This window comes from Engystomops pustulosus, chromosome 10, assembly GCF_040894005.1.
Source record: "Engystomops pustulosus chromosome 10, aEngPut4.maternal, whole genome shotgun sequence".
Lineage (NCBI taxonomy): Eukaryota > Metazoa > Chordata > Amphibia > Anura > Leptodactylidae > Engystomops > Engystomops pustulosus.
In genome coordinates, this window is record NC_092420.1 from 78460979 (window position 1) to 78485887 (window position 24909).

The 24909-nt window shown below is 41.9% G+C and overlaps 1 protein-coding gene across 3 annotated transcripts in view; it reads left to right on the top strand.

Moving 5' to 3' along the window:
• The window catches only part of ASTN1 (astrotactin 1), a 352438-nt gene that overhangs the window by 213092 nt on the left and 114437 nt on the right, over positions 1 to 24909 (top strand). For 2 of the 3 annotated variants that reach the window (XM_072128437.1, XM_072128436.1), the window contains 2 exons: positions 8076 to 8472; positions 23575 to 23748. In XM_072128437.1, the coding sequence (XP_071984538.1) occupies positions 8076 to 8472; positions 23575 to 23748 (571 nt within the window). The remainder of the gene's footprint in view (positions 1 to 8075; positions 8473 to 23574; positions 23749 to 24909) is intronic. The other variant, XM_072128438.1, reaches the window with a different exon arrangement.

Genomic DNA, 24909 nt, shown 5'->3' on the forward strand with positions numbered 1-24909 from the left:
TCCTGAACACAAGTGCAACGGAATTCCTTCTCTGGAACCTACCCAGACAAAAGAACCTGCAGCAATAAAGGTACCATTATATACCATACATAAAGATATTTATAGTACTATATATGCCTAACTATATCTATCACTCAATATGTACTAGTGATACCAATGCTGCGTTATCCTGCACACTTGTAGATACAGTGTATACATTTTAATTATCGGTGGCGCAGGTACCACATTATTTTATTGGTTTTAGTGGCTCCTTTTTCAGGTGACACACACTATAGACTGGGTGCAGGTCACCACCTATCAGTACCGGCGACTCCCCCAAAAACACTCATTATACACTTACACATTAGCGCCAAATCCAAAAACGCTTTGTGTTTGTAAGATGACTTAGTTCATAATATTTAAAGGAGTTTGCCACTCTTTTACATAAGTTATCCATATACCTTGACTGCCTTAATAATAATCCTTGAATGTTCATTGTGTGATTCAGCATCCCTGCTTCTTGTTTTAGTGCTGTCTACAGACTCTCTGTGATTCTTTGTTAACACTTCCTGATGAGCACTGATGAATAGGAGGGGCTGCAGCAGGAGAGTTATGATTCCTCCTGCTCCCCCCTTCTCTGCTTGTGACTGTCAGCCAGATGGACTGTGAGAGGAAAGAGCGTGGCAGCTCTCCTGTCTAGGGAGGGGGGAGGGTTGACAAGTGCTCACCCCTCTCCCGGGGATGTGGTCCAGGTGAGCAGATGGCTGTGGGATATCCCTGCAGGTCCTCCATCTTCATAGCAGGTAAAGTCGTCTACAAATCACACCTCTAGTTTGTAGCTGGCACCATGTCTATGATAATAGAGAGCTGGCAGCGCATGCACATCTTTCCTCTACCTCTAATATTTTCATAAAAGCTCCAAAAAGTTGAAACTGTTTTGGAACTCGTATAGGAGTAAATGACTCTTCCATTGTGTACTGGAGATATAGTTGGATAATATTAAGGAAACATTCTCATCACATTTTAGCCCATACCCCACTGTTTGCACATACATATACGTTATCCTGTTCCTGCCCTCCTTCCTGGGAGGAGGAGTGAACATCCGGAGCAGGCAATGATTGTCTCCTGTCCATGTTCCAAGTGACATAATATGGACAGATGCATCACTTGGGACCTCACAGAGCGTATGTTCAGTGGACATCGGGGATGGATGCAGTGCAGTTGCATCTGTCCTCCATTGGCTATTATGGCCTATGCTGAACTTATACGTTGCCCTGGATGAAAAAAGTAACCTACATTCAGTAAATAATTGATATTGTTTGTGAAAACAAAAGTTATACCGTTTTCTGTATCTATTTCTTATGGGTTTCTAGATCTCTGCTTGCTGTCATTCTACAGGAAGCTTTATTGTGCACTTCCTGTGAATAAATACCAGTCAATGGCATGTGATGTCACACAGGTGCACAGCTCATTACAGTAACCAAAGCTGCATGACATGAAAAGCCGTGAGTCACATCACATGACTATGGACCAGTAAGTAAAGGATGAAGCTTCCTTCTGAATGACAGCAAGCAGAGATCTTGAAAACAGTTGATACAGAAACCATAGAAGAAACATATAATTTTCCTTACCATACAATATCAGTTAGACTTCCCAAATAAAGTTAAACCATAAACCACCGGGAGCACAGGCCCCTTTTACCCAAAACCAATATTCGCCGATAAAAAACACACAGAGACTTGTATTAAAGTTGAACATATGTGGGTTGACGTGAGGGTCGGCCACAGCTTTATATATTATTGTAATAAACATTTCTTATTTTTTTTATATTATTTTTTGTATTATTTAAAACATAATTTGAACAGGTAAACAAATTTAAATACCAACAAACAAAGTGCAACAAAACCCCTCCCACCTGTATGCCTGCCAGCCAATGGGCATGTAGGCCAAATAACCCAACTAACCGCCAGCTGTGACAAAAGCAAAACCGAAAATACCTTAAACAAAGGGAGGGCGGGTGGGAAACGCAATCCGGAAAGAGGGTGAGTGACGTCTGCAGCCCCTATTTAAGCTATGCTCACTTCCTGTACCACCCACGACACAAGCCCGCCCCTAGACACGTAGCCCCCACCTCCCTGGCATACGGAGGGAGACAGAAAGGAAAGGAAAAACCACCTCAGTCAAAGAGGGGCTATTCCTGTACTTATAACCCCGCTAACTAAGACCCCTTTGTGCAGTCATTAGCCCAACGGCTATACGCCTCCGGGCTTGCAATTTGCTGAACGTGTAGAACCCCTTTAAATAATTAACAGCAGATAAATACCAAAATCACAGATTTCACTCTGAATAAAATAAATGGATTTAATATTTTGGTGACAACAAGTCTGGGAACTTCAGAATAAAGTTGGTTAATTTTAGCGCATGCACATCTTTCCTCTATCTCTAATATTTTCATAAGAGCTCCAAAAAGTTGTAACTGTTTTTGGAACTTGTATAGAAATAAATGACTCTTCCATTGTGTACTGGAGATATTGGGGCACTTTTACTTACCCGGTCCTGCGCGATCCCCGAGGTGCGTTGTCCAGCGATCTTGCACAGCTGCCACGATTCACTAAGATCGTGCACCCGATATCCTGCATGTGTCGCTTCCCCGCTCAGGTCCACCGGAGTTCACCTTCCTGGTGCATGTAAGTGCTTGGTATTGCGACACAATTTAAATCCCGCGCTCAGTCTGAATCTGTCGGCCCGCCCCCCAGTTTGTGTCGCGTGAAAGCCGGCGCGATTGCGACACAAAACGATCGTGTGCGACACAATCCCCGGCGCGATCCCCATAACCCCTTTAAATAATTGACAGCAGATAAATACCAAAATCACCGATTTCAGTCTGAATATAATATTTGGATTTAACATTTTAGAGACAAGTCTGAAAAACTTCAGAGACTAAAGTTGGTTCTTTTTAATGGGTGATACTTATTCCAGCTCCATTTTTACTTCCTATTAAATCCATTTTTTTTGAAGGTGGGCAAAAAATGTATAATGAGCGAGAATTTCTGCAGATCTTTACTGTACACATTCTTACATCTGAGAATGGAGCAAACTCCTGTATGAAATGCACTGACGTGCCGCAAAATCAACACACATCAATGTGCGGCGCCTCCAATGGCCAATTTGTGACTTTTAGCCTTTTAACTTGCAATTTCCCCAGTAAAAAATATCCAACATGTTGTACTCAGCGACCAGTTCATGAGCATCAGCGCTCCGAGATGTGAACTATTTTGAATTGTGTCTTAGAATGTAATGAGAATATACTGTAATTACACTGCAATATTTAAGGGGACCTGGCACCAAGAATCCCATATACAGAGATTATGTTATAGAGCAGGAAGATCTTAGTAGATTTAAAAATGTGCAGTATAATTTATTGGCTAAAATTGTCCAGTTGGATGCTTAGATATGAGATACGGATGGACGTTAATCACAAAACCACCATAAAAGCCTATTAAAGGAAAAGAATGAATTCAAGAATTGATCATTTATACTGAAAACTTAATTGCCAAACTTTATAGCAACCTGCTGAGCTCATCCTGCTTTATATTAGGCTACATGAAGATAGGAGACTTTGTACAATCTGCTCAGCTCCTCCTACTCGCTCCCGCCATCTCTATAACATGGCTGCAACTACTCTATAGCATGCTGTCTGCAGATAGGACACTATGTATAATCTGCTCAGCTCCTCCTGCTCTATAACATGCTGCCTGCAGATAGGACACGCTCCCCCCATCTCTATAACATGGCTGCAGATATGCTCATCGGCTCCAACTGCCCTATAACATGCTGCCTGCAGATAGGACACTGTATACATTCTGCTCGGCTTCTCCTGTTCTATAACTTTCTGCCTGCCGATAAGACATGCTCCTCCAGCTCTATAACATGCTGCCTGCATGTAGGACATTATATACAATCTGCTCAGCTCCTCCTGCTCTATTACATCCTGCCTACAGATAGGACACTGTGTACAATCTGCTCAGCTCCTCCTGCTCTAAGACATGATGCTTGAAGATAGGACACTGTACAATCTGCTCAGTTCTTCCTGCTCTATAACATGCTGCCTGCAGACAGGATACTAATCTTCCCAGCTCCTTCTGCTCTACAAGATGCTGCTTTCATATAGTACTGTACACTACATATGCACAATCTGCTCAGCTATATGCTCTATAACATTCTGCTGCCAATTGTAAATTGCTTATCAGTTTCAAGTGTCTCGTCTATTCCCATGGCGCCATTCGACAATTCTCTGAAACTCCATGTCACATACAACTGTGTCGTTTTGTATCTTCTTGTCATCCTTCACTGTCTGCTACAAATTCACTATCACCGAATGCTGCCCAAGAGAAGACCCAAGGGATTCAAGGCTTTTCTCACAAACTCCTCTTGTAAATGTTTCGTTGCGTTGCACACGTTATGTTAAAAGCCATTATGGCCCGACAAGACCATTACAACCTTTCTCTTCCTTGATGTGAAGGGTCCAGGGACTCCCTGCATCGTGCAATCCTCATTGACCTCCTCCTGTGCAGCAATCGGTGATCTTATAAGCAGTAATAGGCGGTGGCGGAGGAGCACTTAAGCTATTGATGTCTTGTGTCCTACCAAACCACCAGGAGCACAGCATGGCGGCTCTCTTATGTTCTTGCCGGTCATTAGTACACATCAAAGCTTCCAGTGTGAGGAGCCATCTCTTATCTTCAGGTACTTGAGGAAGGGGATGAGGTGGTGCACAGTTTGGGAGGAGAGGGGGCTTCGAGGGCTTGGTGGGATGCTTGCTCTTGATGTTGTCTTCCTTGAGTGCTGTAGAGGACACTAAATTATAATGTGCAGCAAATGGATCAATTTTCCTCACTCTTCTCCTACGTGTGTGAGTAAAGGCAAAGCAACGTCTTGACTACGCGGCACCAAGGGCACCTCGGCAATTGAACACCCATCATTGTCGCTTTTCATTAACTCCATCAATGCCATCGTCTCCAGCATATTTTCCTCATTACATTTCTTCCCCATTTCATTCCCCAACAGAGTAACTCATCCTCTTTGCTTCCCTTGCATATCTCCCTCTCATTCCCTCCCTACTATATTATTATACAGGAACAACCTCTATTTTGGCTATAATTTTCTTTTGAAATGAAAGCAGCCCATTTCATCCCAGACTATCCAGCCATTACTGCTGACAGCTCAGAAACCTATTTGTAGGAAGAATATAATTATGGAAACATTATATTGGTGTAAACAATTTTTAAATATCCACTTATCATGGAGCGAGAGAGAGAAAACGGCGTCAGCGCCACCGTCGCCGGACAGCTCCAACTCTTGCAAGCTTGTTTAATGGCAAATCTTTTACAATTTCTTCTACGCAATTAAACGATATCTTGTTTTTAATTAAACTACCAAAACGACTTTGGATTTGGGGATTAATGCACTAAAAATAGCTTCGTCTGAACATAAACCATGCCAAACCCTATCAGATCGTTGCTTCGTCAGAATTGGGGGCGACCGCTAGCTGCAGGGTCAGATGTGAAACGGTCTTTAATAACGAATCTTAAATCTGATCCAGATTGCTAATCAGCGACGTTTATGGCGCCATACATTTTTCAGAGGAACAAAGGAAACAAGCCTGGATGATGTTCCCTCATTGGACTTAGCTGTTAACTATATGACTACCCTGGGGCGATGCTTTAAAGCTCCCAATGCACAATCTATAACTGGCCCGATAACTACCATGCAAATGCAGAATGAGGAGCCATGGTACTGGGGTCCCTTTTTTGATTCCCTTTATGCTTATTTTGTTATCCCTTAAAGGAAATCTACTATGAAAATCCAGGGTTACTTAGGCTGCATTCACACTACCGTATGGGGGATGTATGTATGGCCACAAGCTTGCGGATGTACATATGTCCCCCATAGACAGCAATGGCCACACAGAGTGATATGGTGCTGCTCACGTGCGGCACCATACCGCTCCGTACACGGGGAAAAGATAAGACATGTCCTATCTTTGCTCGTGTTATACCCCGTATCCATTGCATTGCTATGGAGAGCGGAGGTGTCACCCCTTCTCCTCTTCATGGCTCCGGACGTATGCCTGCCCGACCATAGCCATGTGGGCATACGTCAATGTAAATGCAGCCTTACTCATAGATCCAGGCACTGTGTCTTTGGAAATCTTATCATATTTGTTATCAATGGCCTCCTGCCTTCTAAAATCAACTTTTAAAACTGTGCTAATGAGTCCTCACTCCGAAGGGTTGCTTCATTCTGTAGCTTCACAGGCTGCTACACTGTGCAGGTTTTCCCTTCCAGTGTGCTGAGGGAGCAGAGAGGAGGGGTAAACAGTGTAACGGCCTTTGAACTGTTGTTTTAACATGAAAACCTGCAGAAAGTTTTGGACCATATAATTATTTTCATCATCTGTAGTGAGCACTAAAAGCCCTTTATATCTAGTAAAATAAGCTCCCTTAGTTCTTAAGCTACTTAGAAACAGTATTCTTCTAGGTATCTTTACCAGGATGAGCAGAAGACTGTTTGAGGGCGAGCTGAAAAAGAAAGTGTCCACTAAATACAATCACTTGGGGAGATTTATCATACATTTTTGAGGTAAAGCTGTTCTATTTCCCCCAGGGTAAATCAGGAGACTGAAGGGCGTAGGGCCTTCATCAACTCCAGAGCATGGAGTGCCATGTATCATACTTGTCCCCCTGTAACTGTAGTCAGGAAGTAAGAGTTCTCCTCATAGAGAGTTTGCCAATTAAGGCAGCCTTACAGGCGTAAGGAGACTTAAAGCCATTGATGCTCCACTAGGGAATTCTGGGTAATATGCAAATACTTTTTTCAAGGTGGGAATCGGAAAACAATGCCTCCTTTTGTTAACTTGAAAGGCAGCCCCCTTAACACCAAGTATGGCCTACAAGAAGTCTAATAACATGATGTGGGATTAAGCCAAACAGTATACAGTATTTGTTCCAGAAGGAAAAGATATCAAACAATGGACAGCCCCTGTAACTTTAAGCAGTGAAGTAACATCATCATTTCAGGCTACTTATTGGTTGGATTATTGACTATCGGTACTTATAGTCCATCCAGGAGTGTACACTAGAATTTTTTAGAAGTGTCTAGGCGCAAAACTCTTCTAGATGCTCATGGCAACCAACCAAAACTCAGCTTTCATTTTCCCACAACAGTTTATAAAATGAAAGCTGAACTCTGATTGGCTGCCATGAGCAACTAGAACAGTTTTGCTCTCAGACACTTCATATAAATCTCCCTTTTTCCAGTGAACCCAGGAGACTCCTTTAATCAACCATCTCTGAATCTTTTAGGCTCTAGGTCTCGGGTAAATCCACACCCCTTATGGCTATTCCCTCTGCCTTTACTTCATTGTGGATGTAATCTCTCCCATTTTTAGCAAGGTTAAACTACCTGCAGTCAATTTGCACCAATATTCACATGAAGAAGTTAACAAGATTGAATATTTCCTTCTGCGGCCTCTATAAACAGGAGCTAATATCTTGTTTTGGTGCACACAGCCGCCTTTGTCGTGTTAGCCGCACTCCAGAAAGATATACTTTTTCCAAAATTGATTTTTAGGTGTGCATGCCCAAACTTGCATTTTCATTTTAAAGGGAAGGGAATGAAATATGATGTACGACAGCGGAATATGAAATGTGCTGCTATAATGTAAGCGGCCTCGCTCCTTGCTGATGTGCCATAAAACGCTCCCATTGTTAATTCAATGTAAACACCCACCGGATAGCGGATGGAGAATTGTTTGGCTATTCCAAGGAACTAATTTAACATCTAATACACAAATAAAGTGATATGATAATATTCCTCGTACAAGCAGACTTTACTTGATCTTCTATTATTCAGTTTCATTCCATCCGGATATCAAAAGATTTCCATATGCCCATATTATGCAGAACATGATTTTAAGCATTCGGTTATTGTGTTTGCCCTTTTTTGTCTCTACTGACTCTATTTGCATTGGATTTATTTCTTTTTTTTATTGTAATTCTTTTTCCATCTTTTTCTTCCTCTCCACATCGTATTAGGGTGGAATGATTGCCCTCCTGCTGTGTATCCTGTGCCTTCTCCTTATTCTATATACTAGACGACGTTGGTGCAAGAGGAGACGTGCCCCCCAGCCGCAGAAGAGTGCCAGTGCCGAAGCGGCCAACGAGATCCACTACATCCCTTCAGTGCTCATCGGAGGTGGTCATGGACGAGAAAGTCTTCGTAACGCACGTGGACAATCTACCCATCCTGGAGGCACCCTTGGGATCCGTGAAACACCTATCCTTGACGGTTATGAATACGATGTCACTGAGCTGCGTCATCATCTCCAGCGGGAATGCATGAATGGTGGGGAAGATTTTGGCAGCCAGGTGTCCCGTACACTGGACTCCCTTCAGGGATGCAATGATAAGAACACCATGGACCTCACTCCTGGTGTGTTTTTCTGGCAGGAACCATTACGTTAGACCACAAGCCATCAAATCTCATACACTGGGATTTGATGGCTTGTTTATGGTTTTGTGTCTGTGTCTTTGAGTAACAGTTATGTGCAGTTTATAGTCTCAGAGTTTTCCTTCTTTATATTCCATTCACAGTGGAAAAGCTTTGGGTTAAGGGCAGTGGTTGAGTAGTTCAAGTTAGAAGGGTTATGATTAGTACCGTTAGGGTTATGATTAATAGCATAGGAGTTTGTAGGGTTAGTGTTAAATCATAAATCAACGGGTAATATGAGAGATAAAATACCTTCTTTGAGAAACATTTTATTTGCTCCATTGCTTTGCATAGGTAATCAGGGTCCCACGTGTTGACTGAACTGACCCACCATTATACAGGGATCTTCTGGGGGAACAAGGCTTTGACACAATAATGTCAACCACTTAAGACGACTTGCTCCATGGGTCAATGAGCAGAATTGAATTGACCCACATTATACAGTGGATCCCATGGTGGTCCAAGGCTTTGACACAGTAATGCCCCTCCCTCTTAAGACTACTAGCTCCATGGGTCAATAAGCAGGATTGATCTGACCCACCCTTGTACAGGGGATTTTCCAGTGGTCCAAGGCTTTGACACAATAATATCCCCCACTTATGACTACTTGTTCCACGGGTCAAATAATACAACTACAATCATCAGGGTTGAACTGCCCCACTTTGGTAAAAAGGATCTTCTGGTGTTCCAATGTTTTGACACAATAATGTGCCCCAGTGACCCAGAAGAGGTCCACCCCACCTGAATGGGTTATAGAGTTTACATAAGATGGAGCATAGGGTAGATCTTCAAAATTTACCCCTCTGGTGGATTAAAGAATTCCAGTTCATATGATCCCCCACACAATGTTATGCCCTTAGTTTTTCACCATACTACAGGTAAGGGAAGATGGTAAATCTCTTGAAGGCACCATTGAGATAATTGGTGGGTGTGTATGGCAAGCCATTGGATATTTCATGTTGAGGCAGTGGGTTATTTGTGTGCACTTTGAACCTTTGCTCACTCTCTATGTATTACAACTTTGTTGTCTACTCTACTTAGTGTTGTCATCCCAGCACAGTAATATGTTTTTCAATGTTTCAGTCCATTAAGTAAAATGTCAAAACTGTGACCATACATTTCTTATCTGGGACATGTGCTATGATGACAACATGAAACAGTAACCAACAACCTCTAAATTCCATGACCAATTCTTCATGATGGTGTACATGATTGTTAATTGTCAAGATGTTCAACACAACACTTCAGAATATAACCCGAGGTAGACAGTAATGCAAGAGAATTAATTAAGCATAAATAATCACCAACTATACAGAAAACACCACTAAAATCAGCAGTTGTTTTTGCTTTTTTGTTCCATGCCAAGCCCTTTAGATGCCTTCATGTCCCCATTTGCAGTTGAACTTTTCGGTTGTATCATGATGTTCTATATAATTATTCTCAGAATTGCTCAGTTTACAAGCAGAAGTGATGAAATGATAGACGAAGTGCAGGATTCAGATGCCAAGATTTGTGGTAGACACCAGCTGCTTCCAGGCAGTATATGATAGATTCATGGACAAAGGTGGAGACTGAAGATCCACCAGAAAATTACAAGCCCTTAAAGGAAATCTACCACTTGTTTTTATGCATTATGCAGCAAACATACCTTGAGAATGCAGTCGCTACAGTGATGTAGAAACATATCTTGTTTAATCCCTGTACTGTGTGGTTTTGACAAAAAAACTATTGTAAAATTATGATAATGAGGCTCTGTGGGCACTCTGATAGGTGGCTCACCGGGCACTCTCCTCACCCTAATTATGCACTGCTTCAGCTTTGTCCTGCCCAGCATTCGCCGAGAATATGTCATCGCTGTGTTGTCCCTGACAGGCAGAAGTAATCAATTGCTGCACCATCCCCCAGATCCTGTGTATGAGTCATCCAGCTCAGGTTGATTGGACAGTTCAGGCAGTTCTTTTAAGTATGGAAGCTAGTCTGCACCCAGCTTTCCCAAGGCCCTGAATTTTATAATTGTTTCCTGAGCAAAACCACTCGGTGGGATCAAACAAGGTATGTTTCTGCATCAATGTAGCTACAACATTGTCAAGGTATGTCTGGTTCATAATCTATAAAAACAAACAGTAGATATCCTTCAACAATAGTAAATTTTATTTTTAATAATGGCAGATAAGGTAGAAAACAGAAATTGATCCATCAAGTTTAACTTTTAAATAATACGGAAATCAAGGAAAGGCAAAAAGTCCTACACCAAGGCTAATTACAATCAGATCAAAGTACAGAAAAATTGCTTCCCAACCACAAATAGGCCAAAATAAAATATAAATCTAAAGGTGGATCTTAAAATTAATGTGGATGTTAATTTTATCTAGATTAAAAACAACAAAAAGTAATTAAACAAAAAAAAACAGAATAGGGATGAAAAATTAACAACAGTTTTTGAACCATGGTGTCATACCTAAGTGTAGGGTTCAACTGAGGTGCCTATGGCCCACCAGTGACATTGGTTCTTGGGGTCTACTCTGACTATTACCTATATTGGTATGGTCCAGGATCTGTGAATTTTAAGGGACTTGAGAAAAAAAATTATCTTTTTGCACAATAGTTTTTGATCCGTATTGTCATACAAAAGTGCACCATCGAACAGAGATACCTGGGGCCGAACTGTGAAATTTATCCTCGGGGTCTTCTCTAATTATTACCCATATAGCTGTAGTTCAGGATTCATTAATTTTCCGGTACTAGTGAAAAAAATTATCTTTGTTGCGCAACAGTTTTTGATCTGTATCGCCAAGTTCAGTGTTGAAATAAGGTGCCAGCCAGTGAAATTAATCCTTTGGGTCTACTCAAAATTTTACCCATATTGCCGTGGTTCAGGATTCCTTAATTTTTCAGTTCTTTTTTTCTTAATTTTTCAGTTTCAGTTCTGAAAAAACTATCTTTGTTGCGCAACAGTTTTTTATTCGTATTGCCATACCCAAGTGCAGCGTCAAAATGAGGTGTCTAGGGCCAGCCAGTGAAATTGGGGTCCACCCTAAATATTACTTATATTGTAGTAGTCCAGTATCTGTGAATTTCTAGGTACTTTAGAAAAAAGTATCAGTGGAAGTAGCAGGAGTCAGTGGAATGTGCTCCTCAATACTTTAGGCCCAAAATAATTTCTAAATTATTGAATTATCCAGCAATGTAAAAGTTTTTTTTACACCACTTATTGAGTTAGAAAATAGAATAAGATTGTCATTCTCACCTTACCTTTCCTCCACTGCTCCTGTTCCAGCGCCCCCAGTCCCTGGATGTTGCTTACATGGGCATGTGGCTGTTTTAATGGTCAGATGTCTGGAGGCGGAGCAGGAAGCAGTTAATGAGAATCTCAGGGGATCGGTAAAGAGATTATTAAGGTATTATCCACTTGCGTTGTAGGAATTTTTGTTTTGGTATGTGACATTTAGTGATATCTTGTTTTGGATGTTTTTAGAGAACAGAAGATAGATTTGCTCTTTAGTGCCTGTCCTTGTTGGGAGCGCCGTTCTCCTGTAATGTTTTGCTGAGGATCTTCCAGTGACACTTAGAAGAAGCTTTGCTGTTTTTCCAAAACACTTTTGGGGAGATAAGTGTGTGCTGCTTTTTTGTGCTTGTGTGCTTTTACCGCTCCTATAAAAGCAGAGATTTTTTTCTCTATCGAGAGCAGCGCGTCTGCCGGCAAAGTGCTCTGCGTTCTACTTAAAATGTGCGCCCCAGAGGCATCATTATATGTGTGATTCCTCAGCCTGCAGTTCCATCAATACCTGAGAAAAAGAATAGAAAGAGAGAGAAAAAGTTGAAAAAATGATTACGTTTAGTTTAGATTGTTTGACAGCAGAAGTTTATGTCAATTTTCATATCGTAGTATAATAAATAGGGTATAAGACAGAAAATGTAAGGACCGATTTCGTATTAATATAAGTCGTTTTTATCTTTAGGGTGGTTTTTCTGATAAAACTAGAGAAAACTGTAGGAGCTTCTTCCCGTCACTATAGGATATTTTTTTAAAGTGGACCAGAAGCTTTAAACTTCTAGTTCAACAATGGTTTATTCTTCTAAAGACAACCAACACATGGGAGAGGAGGAGGGAGTAAGCGCCGCTCACCCCGCCCCTCTCTATAGAGATGCATGGCGAATAGCGCCGTTTTACAGGGATAGATAGGACATGTCCTATCTTTTCCGCGGGACAGAACAGTATGGTGCCGCATGTGTGCTGCACGGTACCGCTCCATACTGCTCCCTGCACCCATTGCCGGCCTATGGGGGACATATATAAGGCTGCAAGTGTTTGCCCGTATATACACCCCCCCCCCTCCCCTACGGTTGTGTGAATGTAGGAGGCCAGAAGATGTGTCTACCTTTATACTTCCATGGGTTTTTTAATTGATCAGTGATGTCAGATCTATGGGGGTTAACCTATTGATAAGCTGATACTTGCAGGTTCAGATACCAGATTAAATGGATTTTCCTGTCTGTGGATATGTCTTAAATACATAAAAGCTGTTGGTCCAATTTATCCCGACATCGGGGCTGGGGCTGACTCACTGCAGAGTTTTCTGGGCATGCCCAATCAATCTCCATTCAAGTCTATAGGATTGTATAGTCAGTGAACCCCTATTTTCGGTGCAGGTCCCAGGAAGGGGATCCCTTTCTATCATGTATTTATGACAGTACCTATTGATTTATCATAAATACGCAAGGAAAACACCTCTAATTAAGCTGAAAGCCCAGATTTGTTTTCTCTGTAGTGGTCATGCTCAGGAATTGTAGCTGAGCACTTACTGAAAGGGGTTGGTCACATAAAATTATGTTTACTAGGGTAAGTACATAACCCTCATAAGGAAATTACCAATATTGTACTTACCCTGGTAAACTATGGTGCTTTCTTTAGGAAGCTTTGGGGGCTACCAGTGACATCCCGAACCCTATGAACGTCCTTGGCATGCCCCTCCAATCATTCAGTAATTAGTTCATCCCCGCAATGGAAATCCGCAGGGCATTTCACATCACAGGAAGTCCAAGTACCGGCTGCCTGTGGATCACATGGCCCAAGGCTCCTCCGGGCAGAGGGGAAACGTTTACCAGGTTAAGCACAAGATGGGTGACCATATTAGTATAGTGTCTTTGCCTAGGTAAGTTTTCCCTGATAGCTGCTCACTGCCACCAGTGCTAAATGCAACACAAAGAACAGACCCAAAAAAACAGCTCCACTCTCTGTGTAGTGGTCAGGCCATGTAACTGCAGCCCAGCTCCCACTCCCATTGCAGATTAGGCCTCTTTCACATGGACCTATAGTCGCCCGGCCATAGCGAGATTAAAGCCGCACGCTGGGGAGGTGGTGAGCTGAGCGCTGCTTACCCCTCCCATCTCCTTAGTTTTCAAGGAAGCAATAGGTTATCATACTTCTATCTTGTTTTGGGGGACACAGAAACCAAAATAGATGCATGTCACTGAAACCCATCCATTTTTCCATGCATGTGTTTGGTCATGGTCTATCACTTCCCAGAAAGCTGCTGTTTGGTGAAACAAGGATTGGGAATGCTGAACTTTAATTCTCCAGGAAAATAGTCCACTAATTTCCAGTAATTCATTCCACAGCTTCGGCATTATCCGCATACAATAGTAAGCAGTTTTAGGTGGATAACACATTACGACCCATATATAAGTTGAGTCTCCCAATTACTGAAGCTGCTATGTACAGGAGGTGATAGCTGAGTCTTAGAAATACCAGATGTTATTCTTGATGAGATGCAAATGATGTGATAATGAGTCCTAAGCGTCCTCCTTCCACTGACATATACAGGTGTTAATGCCAAAAAATAGCATCACACTTGCAATCAGTAGTTTTTAACGTGCTGATATCCCAGGTAATTGTGCACTGACCCCAATATCTGTGTGTAAGGTACAAATATAAAAAACATTAATAATTCCCCAGGGTATCATTAGATCACAAAGGATGTGGTATATGTAATTATTAATTTTATCTTACATTAATAATACGTGAGGATTGACATGAGTGACAGACAAATCATTTTTAGGAAGTTAGAAAAAGAAATTTAAAAAAAGGCAAAATGAAGAAAATCTATAAAATATTTTTAAAAAGAAATTAGAGCAAATTTAACTGAGCCCATGTACTTCAGTGGGACCAATCATCTATTTAAAAAAAAAAGTTAAACTTTTACTTAAAGGAAATCTACCATTTACTTTTATGGATTGTGAACCAAACATACCTTGAGAATGCTGTAGCTACACTGATGCAGAAACATATCTTGTTTCATCCCTGAACTGAGTGGTTTTACTGAAAAAACTATAATGAAATAATGATAATGGGGCTCTGTCTCTTCTGTGGATGCCCCGGCGCTATCCTCACCCTAATTATGCACCAGAGAACACTGTATTCACCGTGTTATTCCTCACAGGCAGAAGTAATCAATCGCTGCACCATCCCCCAGCTGCTGTATAAGAGTCATCCAGCTCAGGTGGATTAGTCCTGTCTGGACAGTTTAGGCAGCCCCTGTGTATGTGGAAGTGTTTAAGTACAGCAGCCAGCCTGTACCCAGCTTTCCCAAGGTCCTGAATTTTATAATTGTTTCTTGAGCAAAACCAATCAGTTCAGGGCTTTAACAAGATATATTTCTGCATCAGTATCAGTATAGCATTCTCAATGTCTGTTTGGTTCACAATAAATAAAAGCAAATGGTAGATTTCCATTACTGTGATCAAATTTGTGTTTTTAACCCATCCACCCATTCAAAAAATACCGCCCATGTAAGTTTAAACTTGCATTAGATTAGTCTAGGTTACCGCCCCCTTGACTAGTAGAGCCTAAGGAAAAGGAAAAGGTCAGACATGTTAAAACAGGTCCAATCCTTCATTACCATGAAGACTCATCAGTTAGCAGCATTGCCTTGCAGATCTCCTATCATGCCCCATAGTCCATTTGGTGCCACCATTTGGTCAACCATTTATGTTGGCAGCATGTTTTAGAGAAATGTACTGTAATTTACAACATACATTTAGTATTTTTCTCTATTATGCTTTTTTCAAGATATTCCCAGTATAATCTATATGCAAATGAGGCTTTTGGGGCATGTCTAATGTGTCCTCAGCACCTGGGGCATTGCTACCTGCACTTACTTCCCTCTTCTTCCAGGGTCATCACATCCTTCTCACACATTTCCTGCTCATATGAGGGACAGGATAATGGTCCAGGCAGGAATGGCAGTGCTCCAGATGCTGAGGATAAGACCTGGGGGCTCCAACTTCATCATTAGCATACTAATTAAAATGGAAATTTCTTAGAAATGGCATAATGGACTGAAATAAAATACCGTATTTTTTGGACTATAAGACGCACATTTTTTCCCCAGAAGATGGGGAAAAAAACTGTGGTGCGTCTTATAGTCCAAATGTACAGGGTGCCGGCGTCTCAGCCCTCCACTGCAGGAGAGAATGGAGGACGGCACATGGCAGTAAGCGCAGGGGCAGTGCTGAGCTCGGCTCCACACACAGCTGCTGCCTCTTAGTTTCTATGAGCAGTGGAGCTCATGCAGGGCACACAGACTGTGACACCACTTCCAGGTTATCAGATGAAGGGAAGCAGAAGCCACGCCCCCTCAGCACGGAGCTCTCACTGTGACTGATGCCGGACAGGTCACTGTCTTCTACCAGAGTCCCAGCTGCTCCTGCTGTAGGGGCATCACATAACACTATAGAGGGGACAGGACCTGTGACCAGTACTGGAGTCTCTGCTCCTGTGCCTGCTGTGCTGTGCTCACAGGTGTGTGAAACTGAACAATTCCCAAACAGTGCTTGTACAAAATCACAGGAGCTTACAGTCTGTCACCTCCTGTGTCCTCCTCCTCCTCATAGATTGTAAGCTCTTGTGTTCATTGTACAAGCATTGTCACCTCCTGTGTCTCCTCCTCCTCATAGAGTGTAAGCTCTTGTTACCATTGTACAAGCATTGTCACCTCCTGTGTCTCCTCCTCCTCATAGAGTGTAAGCTCTTGTTACCATTGTACAAGCATTGTCACCTCCGGAGTCTCCTCCTCCTCCTCTTCATAGATTGTAAGCTCTTGTTACCATTGTACAAGCGCTGTCACCTCCTGTGTCCTCCTCCTCATAGAGTGTAAGCTCTTGTGGCCATTGTACAAGCACTGTCCCCTCCTGTGTCCTCCTCCTCATAGAGTGTAAGCTCTTGTGACCATTGTTCAAGCATTGTCACCTCCTCTGTCCCCTCCTCCTCATATATTGTAAGCTCTTGTGACCATTGTACAAGCACTGTCATCTCCTGTGTCCCCTCCTCATAGATTGTAAGCTCCTGTGACTATTGAACAAGCATTGTCACCTCCAGTGTCTCCTCCTCCTCATAGATTGTAAGCTCTTGTGACCATTGTACAAGCATTGTCACCGCCAGTGCCCTCTCTTTCTCATAGATTGTAAGCTCTTGTGACCATTGTACATGCACTGTCACCGCCAGTGCCCCTCCTCCTCATAGATTGTAAGCTCTTGTGACCATTGTCACATATACAGCCCTGGCAACTCTTGAGACCCCCTGACTACGTGCCAGCATAAATCTATCTAAAGAGCCATAATTCCCATCACTAATTCTGCCCCCAACACTGGTTGGCTGAGCTTGGTGCTAGCCCATCAGTGTTGGGTCAAAGGAACCACAAACCCCCACCACCACCACCACCACCAAGTGTTCTGTATAGTGCTGAATCTGACAGAACACTTGTACTGTCAGCACGGGAGTCATCCTTCAGCATCAGGTAACAGTGTCCCATAAAATGTCCCCTAATAAAGTCTCCCCATTAATTCTCCCCGAACACAGTACACTATTAAAACTTCACCAAATGTCACACAATGGCCCCTAATAAAAGTATCCCATACACAGTCCCCTTAGGCTACATTCACATGAACGTGTGCCCGCCGTACGTAGCATGGCGGGCACACGTTGATGCCCGGGAGAGGAGGCATTTTAGAGCATTTATATACAACATGCTGCCAACAGATTACAAGGGGTTCCCAACTTAAGGACACCCTATTTACAGACGACCTCTAGTTACAGACTGTGACCTCTGGTGAAGCTCTCTGGATTCTTTGATCTACTCCCAGGCTGCACTGATCAGCTGTAAGGGGTCTGTAATAAAGTTTTATTGATAATCCTTGTTCCCATGACATCCCAAAATTTTGAAAATCCAATTGTCACAGGGACAAAAAAAAAATTGTCTGGGATTTCAATTATAAATGAATAATTATAATACAATTATAAAATACAAATCTAAAGAACTTATCTTGTACATTATCTGCCTGTACAATGCTATAAGAGGTGGCGGACTACCCTAAAGCGAGGAATCAATATAAACAAAGGTTTGTCTGTTAATATTTTCCATGAAACAGCGCCACTCTTGTCAGTAGGACGCAGCCTGTATTACAGGTCTTTCCTATTTCCATAAACAATACAAACCACATAACCCGCTTTGCATTCTCCATGGTATATGTGGGCGGATAACCACCCAAACCACCTCCATGTATTATACAGTGTGCCGATAGAACAGTTGCTGGTCTGTTAGTGGGAAACAGATGGGATTTCTATGAAATTTCTCTTTGTACCGATTCCTCCTACTTTCCCCACCTACTTACTGTACATTGCCAGGTCTGTGGACTGCAGGTTGCCAGCGATGCTAGAATAAGTTGCAATTTGGTGTGAATGAAAGTCTGATTAACGGATAACGATTCTGCCTTAAAATAACAGCACCACAATATTTCTCTATATGGAAACTCTTTAGAGCAATGTAATGTAAAGTATATGATCCAAACCTAAAGGGAACCTTCCTTTCAGCAGATAGTTATCACAATAGTCAAAATCCCCTTTAAATATATTTTCCAGTTAATACTGATATCTTACAGTATCCATAGGAAGGCAATGTCACGTTGGAGGGGTCCTACACTAAGGACCCCCCACTCATATACTGAAACTCACTGCCTCCAGGGCCAAACTTTGTACAGAGAACAGACCCAGAAGAACAGCTCCATTCATTGTGTAGTGGTCAGGCCATGTAATTGCAGCCCAGCTCCCACTCATTGCAGATTAGGCCTCTTTCACATGGACTTATACTCGCCCGGCCATAGCGAGAATACAGCCGCACGGTGGGGAGGCGGTGAGATGAGCGCTGTTTACCCCTCCCATCTCCTTAGTTTTTTGCACATGCTGCCTTTCTACTAAGGCCGGCGGCACACGTGGAGTTTTGAACCCGTTTTTTGGGCCGTTTTTAGGCATTCTGTTAAAAAACGCTTGTGTTTTTGAAAAAACGGAAACACAGATGCGTTTTCAAAAAAACACGGCTGCTTAAAAACGGGTTCAATACGCCACGTGTGCCGTCGGCCTAAGCCACACCTTATTTATATCCCGTTTTGTCATTCTAGGCCGAAAAGTGTCCACAGGCTTCAATTCTGTTGGTAAATTTGGCACACTGTTAATTGATGGCTTTAGTGGGAGTCCTGATGATACATGATAATGAGATGTGAAGACCCCTCTAAGTGTATTGCACCTGCTTTGTAGAACATAATAAATATGGTAATGATAAAGAGATGAGAAGTAATTATAGATGTTATTCTTGGGAGAATCCCTATGCTATAACGTGCTGTATTGCAGTATTTTGTATAAGTTCAATTCCAGAATATAACCGTGCCACAGCATCCCATTTATTGTGTATTGTTTCCTACATGGAAACAATAATGAGGACTCTCACTATTAAATACTGTGTGTGGATGTTATAGCCAGGACTCTATCAATCACTGTGTGTGGGAGGAGAATTTAGGATTCTCACTGTCAATATCTTGTGTGGGTGGGGTAATCAGCACTCTAACTGTAAATCACTGTGTGTGTGTGGGCAGGCTAATCTGGACTCTCACTGCCAATCACTGCATGTGGGTAGGGTAATCAGCACTCTAACTGTAAATCACTGTGTGTGTGTGGGCAGGCTAATCTGGACTCTCACTGCCAATCACTGCATGTGGGTAGGGTAATCAGCACTCTAACTGTAAATCACTGTGTGTGTGTGGGCAGGCTAATCTGGACTCTCACTGCCAATCACTGCATGTGGGTAGGGTAATCAGCACTCTAACTGTAAATCACTGTGTGTGTGTGGGCAGGCTAATCTGGACTCTCACTGCCAATCACTGCATGTGGGTAGGGTAATCAGCACTCTAACTGTAAATCACTGTGTGTGTGTGGGCAGGCTAATCTGGACTCTCACTGCCAATCACTGCATGTGGGTAGGGTAATCAGCACTCTAACTGTAAATCACTGTGTGTGTGTGTGGGCAGGCTAATCTGGACTCTCACTGCCAATCACTGCATGTGGGTGGGGTAATCAGGACTCTCACTGTCAATAACTGCGTGTGGGCGGGGTAATCAGGACTCCCACTATCAATCACTGTGTGTGGGCGGGGTAATCAGGACTCCCACTATCAATCACTGTGTGTGGGCGGGGTAATCGGTACTCTCACTGTTAATCACTATATGTGGGTGGGGTAATCAGGACTCTCACTGTCAATCACTGTGTGTGGGTGGAGAATTTAGGATTCTCACTGTCAATATCTTGTACGGGCGGGGTAATCAGGACTCTAACTGTAAATCACTGTGTGTGGGCGGGGTAATCAGGACTCTCACTGTAAATCACTGTGTGTGGTCGGGGTAATCAGTACTTTCACTATTAATTACTGTGTGTGGGCTGGTTAATCAGTACTTTCACTATTAATCACTGTGTGTGGGCGGAGTAATCAGGACTCTCACTGTTAATGACTGCGTGTGGGTGGGGTAATCAGGACTCCCATTGTCTATCCCAGGGGTCCTCTCTGCCCATTACTCAGAAATACTGCTCCAAATTGAATAAACATATAGATCATACACTCAGTTTCTCTCTCTCCATCTCACCCTGCTTTAGGATTAGAGCCAAGACATGTTCACTTTAAGGGCAATTCAAGGAATTGCATTTACTTGCAATTTTTTAATAACAGAGCGAGATTCTCTTTAAAGTCTAACTACATTACTCTATGTCAGACTTAATACCCTGTGATAAAGCCGAGTTTGTACTTGATTTTCAATGTGATGCCCTTTATTCAGTCTGGAATGGTCCTCATTTCCGTACACACATGGAGATTGCTGTGTACAGCGCTCATTGTCAGGTAAACTACACCATTAGGCCGCCCCCTCTGCGATATCAGCCTGATAAAGCATCCGTTTATTGTAGTCATTAGGAGGAGAGAAGAGGACAGATGCTGCTCACCTTCTCTTTTGCATTCTGCGTCTTCCAGATTCTTCACTTCTGTCAAGATCTAAATGACAAGACAGAGCAAAGGGAATTACTTTCCAGCGCAGCTCAGTAACCTTGAGCAGCCGCTCTATTGTCTCTCTATAGCCATTTATCACAGCGCTCAGCTCACAACTCTCAGAAAAGAAATGCTTACTTTTTTAATATTAGCCCTTTTACCTGTTTCCTATAACATGTATTCCTTCTGATATAAGTTTCATTCAGTCATTCTATCCATGTACAGATGAGACCTCGCTCCATTGGATCAGGATAGAGAAATAAAATATTTATCACACGGATTGCCAGAACTAATGGGTCAGCATAAAAGTTCTCCTCTAAAGGGGAGCTCAGGGGTAGCATCACGCATAGATCATCTATCTATCTATCTATCTATCTATCTATCTATCTCCTATCTATCTATCTATCTATCTAATATCTATCTATCTATCTATCTATCTGTCTATCTCTCTCCTATCTATCTATCTATCTATCTATCTATCTCCTATCTATCTATCTATCTATCTATCTATCTATCTATCTATCTGTCTATCTCTCTCCTATCTATCTATCTATCTATCTATCTCATCTCTATCTCATCTCTATCTATCTACTATCTATCTATCTATCTATCTATCTATCTATCTATCTATCTATCTATCTATCAATCATCTATCTCCTATCTATCTATCTCATATCTATCTATCTATCTATCTATCTATCTATCTATCTATCTCATATCTATCTATCTATCTATGTATCTATCTATCTCATATCTATCTATCTATCTATCTATCTATCTATCTATCTATCTCATATCTATCTATCTATCTATCTATCTATCTATCTATCTATCTATATCTCTCTGTCTATCTATCTATCTATCTATCTATCTATCTATCTATCTATCTATCTATCTATATCTCTCTGTATATCTATCTCCTATCTATCTATCTATCTATCTATCTATCTATCTATCTGTCTATCTATCTGTCTATCTCTCTCCTATCTATCTATCTATCTATCTCCTATCTATCTATTTGAGCAACATCAGTTTGGTCCTGTTCAATTCTGACCCAACCCAAAACATAACTTCTACAAATTGAATCCTGAATGATTAGGTCATATGTATCAGATCTGTATCCGAATTATCTGTATCAGAATTATCCCTATTTAAGAACACTTGACTTACAGACGACCCCTAGTTACAAACGGACCTCTGGATGTTGGCAATTTTCTGTACTTTAGCCTTAGGCTACAATAATCAGCTATAACAGTTATCACAGGTGTCTGTAATGAAGCTTTAGTGTTAATCCTGGTTCTTATGACAATCCAACATTTTTAAAATCCAATTGTCACAGAGACCAAAAAGAGTTCTAGCTGGGATTACAATGATAAAATATACAGTTCTGACTTCAAATTCAACTTAAGAACAAACCTACAGACCCTATCTTGTACGTAACCGGGGACTGCCTGTATTCAGCTTATCTGTATTTATCATTAGGCGGCTCATGTCTATTTTTGGAGCTCCACTGCCCATCAGATTTATTAAAGTGGATTCATGTTCTTATGGTCTATTTCTGTCAGGAATTCTTTTTTTCAAAAAGTCACAAAAAAGTCTCAAAATGCATAAAAAGTCCCAACACATACACCAGCAGTGGACTGGAGTAACTATGACACTTTTTATGGACTTTTTACAAAAGCCTCAAGTCCTTTGGCTTTGCACGATGTTGCACTAGAAGTAGTTCTATGTTTACGCTAGATGAACCCCCAATCTGTCTATTTCATCAAGTGTCTATCACCTATCTAATCTGTGGGGGTTATTTATCATTGGTTTTCCTGGGATATTGTGGCGTAAAAAAAATCCCAAAAAAGTAGTGATATAGGTTAAACTTCACAGATCTGAATCTTGATTTAACTTCATCGGTTAGCACTGTAACTATAGGTAAAGAACAAGCAAATAGGTTTTCCAAGGTGGGAATCCTATCCCAGACTGATAATTGAAGAGAGGCAACTCTCTCTACATATAAGTCTTGTCCAATAGGAACAGGCTCCCTATTGTGGACAGCACTGTTTCTATGTCTTTGCATTTCAGTACAGTGCAGGGAACTAGTTTGGCTCGGCCATGTACATGGGTCAGGAAGGAATTAATTCTCCCTATGGAGATTGCCTTTGAAGGCCTTCTTTTCTTAAAGGCCATGCACACTCTACAGGAGATTCTGGGTAAAAATTTACCAGGGTGGGAATAGGAAATCTATGCCTCTAACTAGTCCGCTCAGTCTTGGTTTTTGGATGGGCAGGTGTACCTTGACTTGACCGAAAAGGTCTTTTAAAGTATTTTGCGGAGAAAAGCTCTTTACATTTTTACAACATCTTTATTTATAGCCTTCATACATTTTGTAATAAACTAATTTTCCTAAAATGTGATATTCCCCTAACAACATTTTGTTCCGCGCTCTCATCTTCCTGACACCTTCTATGGTTGGTGTTACTTTTGCATATCTGATGAGGCATTCCTGCTACAATTACTACCTGCCGGGCTGACAGTCTCTTGGAACACAATTGAATTTACCTACTTGCCTTGTTGTGCCGGTTCCATATTTTATGTTGTATTTCGAGTGTCCTTGACTCAGTGTAAACACCTTTGTGAACCTGTTACACGTAATATGGAAAACACTGATTTCTTTTTTCTGTGTGTCCTCTTCCAGTCTTTGCCTTGAATTCTGCGTCTTCAGGAGGTGATAACGCCAAGTTGTCTTTGATGAGCAAGTACAAGGAAAGCATGATCTCCAACAATCCAGGGGACCCCAACAACCAGCCTTCCACCCTGCTGTCACACGGTGCTTCCAGCCAACATAAGAGAATCAACAGCAAGTCGCGAGGTGCCCGCGTGTGAGAGAGTCTGCGTGGGTGTAGATCTCGCATTGCGTAAATGCCTGTTTTTGCTAATTAATTTCACTACATATGTCCAGTTAAGTGTAAGAGAAAATCTGCGTGAGTGCAAGGCATATTTGTTACAGCCTCTACAGTGTGTATTTCCATATAGCGCGTATACATTGCTTTGTATGTGTTTATGTGTTTACTATATACGTGTTACTTTACCGCTTCTATGCCATATGAGGATCTCTTGGCCACCCGCCCGTTCTTGTGCGTCCGGATGCATTAATAAACAGCGTTTATTTCAACCTATTCTGTGTGCCTGTGTTAGTACCATCATGGACGTAACTGTAGGAGGCAAGATAAATGTACGGTTGATCTAACAACAGTGGGGATTGTTGATCCCTATAGGAACGCACTTGTTTTATTGGCCATGAGTAAAGAAGTTCAAGCAGGATCAAGACTTCACCTGCTTATTGCTAATGACCGTTCTGCTCCACACATCTTAATGGGGCTGACAAAAATTGCCAACGCACCAAATTGCAAGCTCGGCGATCTCCATCAGCTCCATAGAGATGAATGGAGCAGAATGGTCATATGCGGCCTTCAGGAGCGACGAGGGGTCCGACTGAGGTACTTTGGACCCAATCAGACCCCATGTTCTTGTGAACTCATCACTAAGACCCCCACTGATAAGCAAGTTAGGCCTTATCTAGTGGATAGGGCCTAACTTGGTTTATGGGAAAACCCCTTTAAGAACAATCTGCATGTGCAACGTGCCATAGCTTATTGAAGGCCATGCACCAGTATTCATAAATCTGGAGCACTCTGCACATCAGTGAGCAAAACTGCACTTAGTACAGTTTGCCTTAGTACACGTTTCCAAGATTTTTTTCTTCTCAAAAAACCCTTCACATTCACCATCATCCTCGACATTACATTTTGTTTTGGTGATCAGTTCGGGTTTGTGTGATCAGATCCCTATCGATTACCATGTTCTTCTCTATACTGTCGAAAGGAGATGTTTTTGAAAGCTGAAACATCCCCTTTAAAGTAAACTCAAAGATAGAAGTCACAGCTTGATTTGTAAGTGACACTGAGGATCCACGTGACATTCTGTCTTCTCCCGCCGGTCATTTTTAGTGATATCAATGACACCAGCTGTT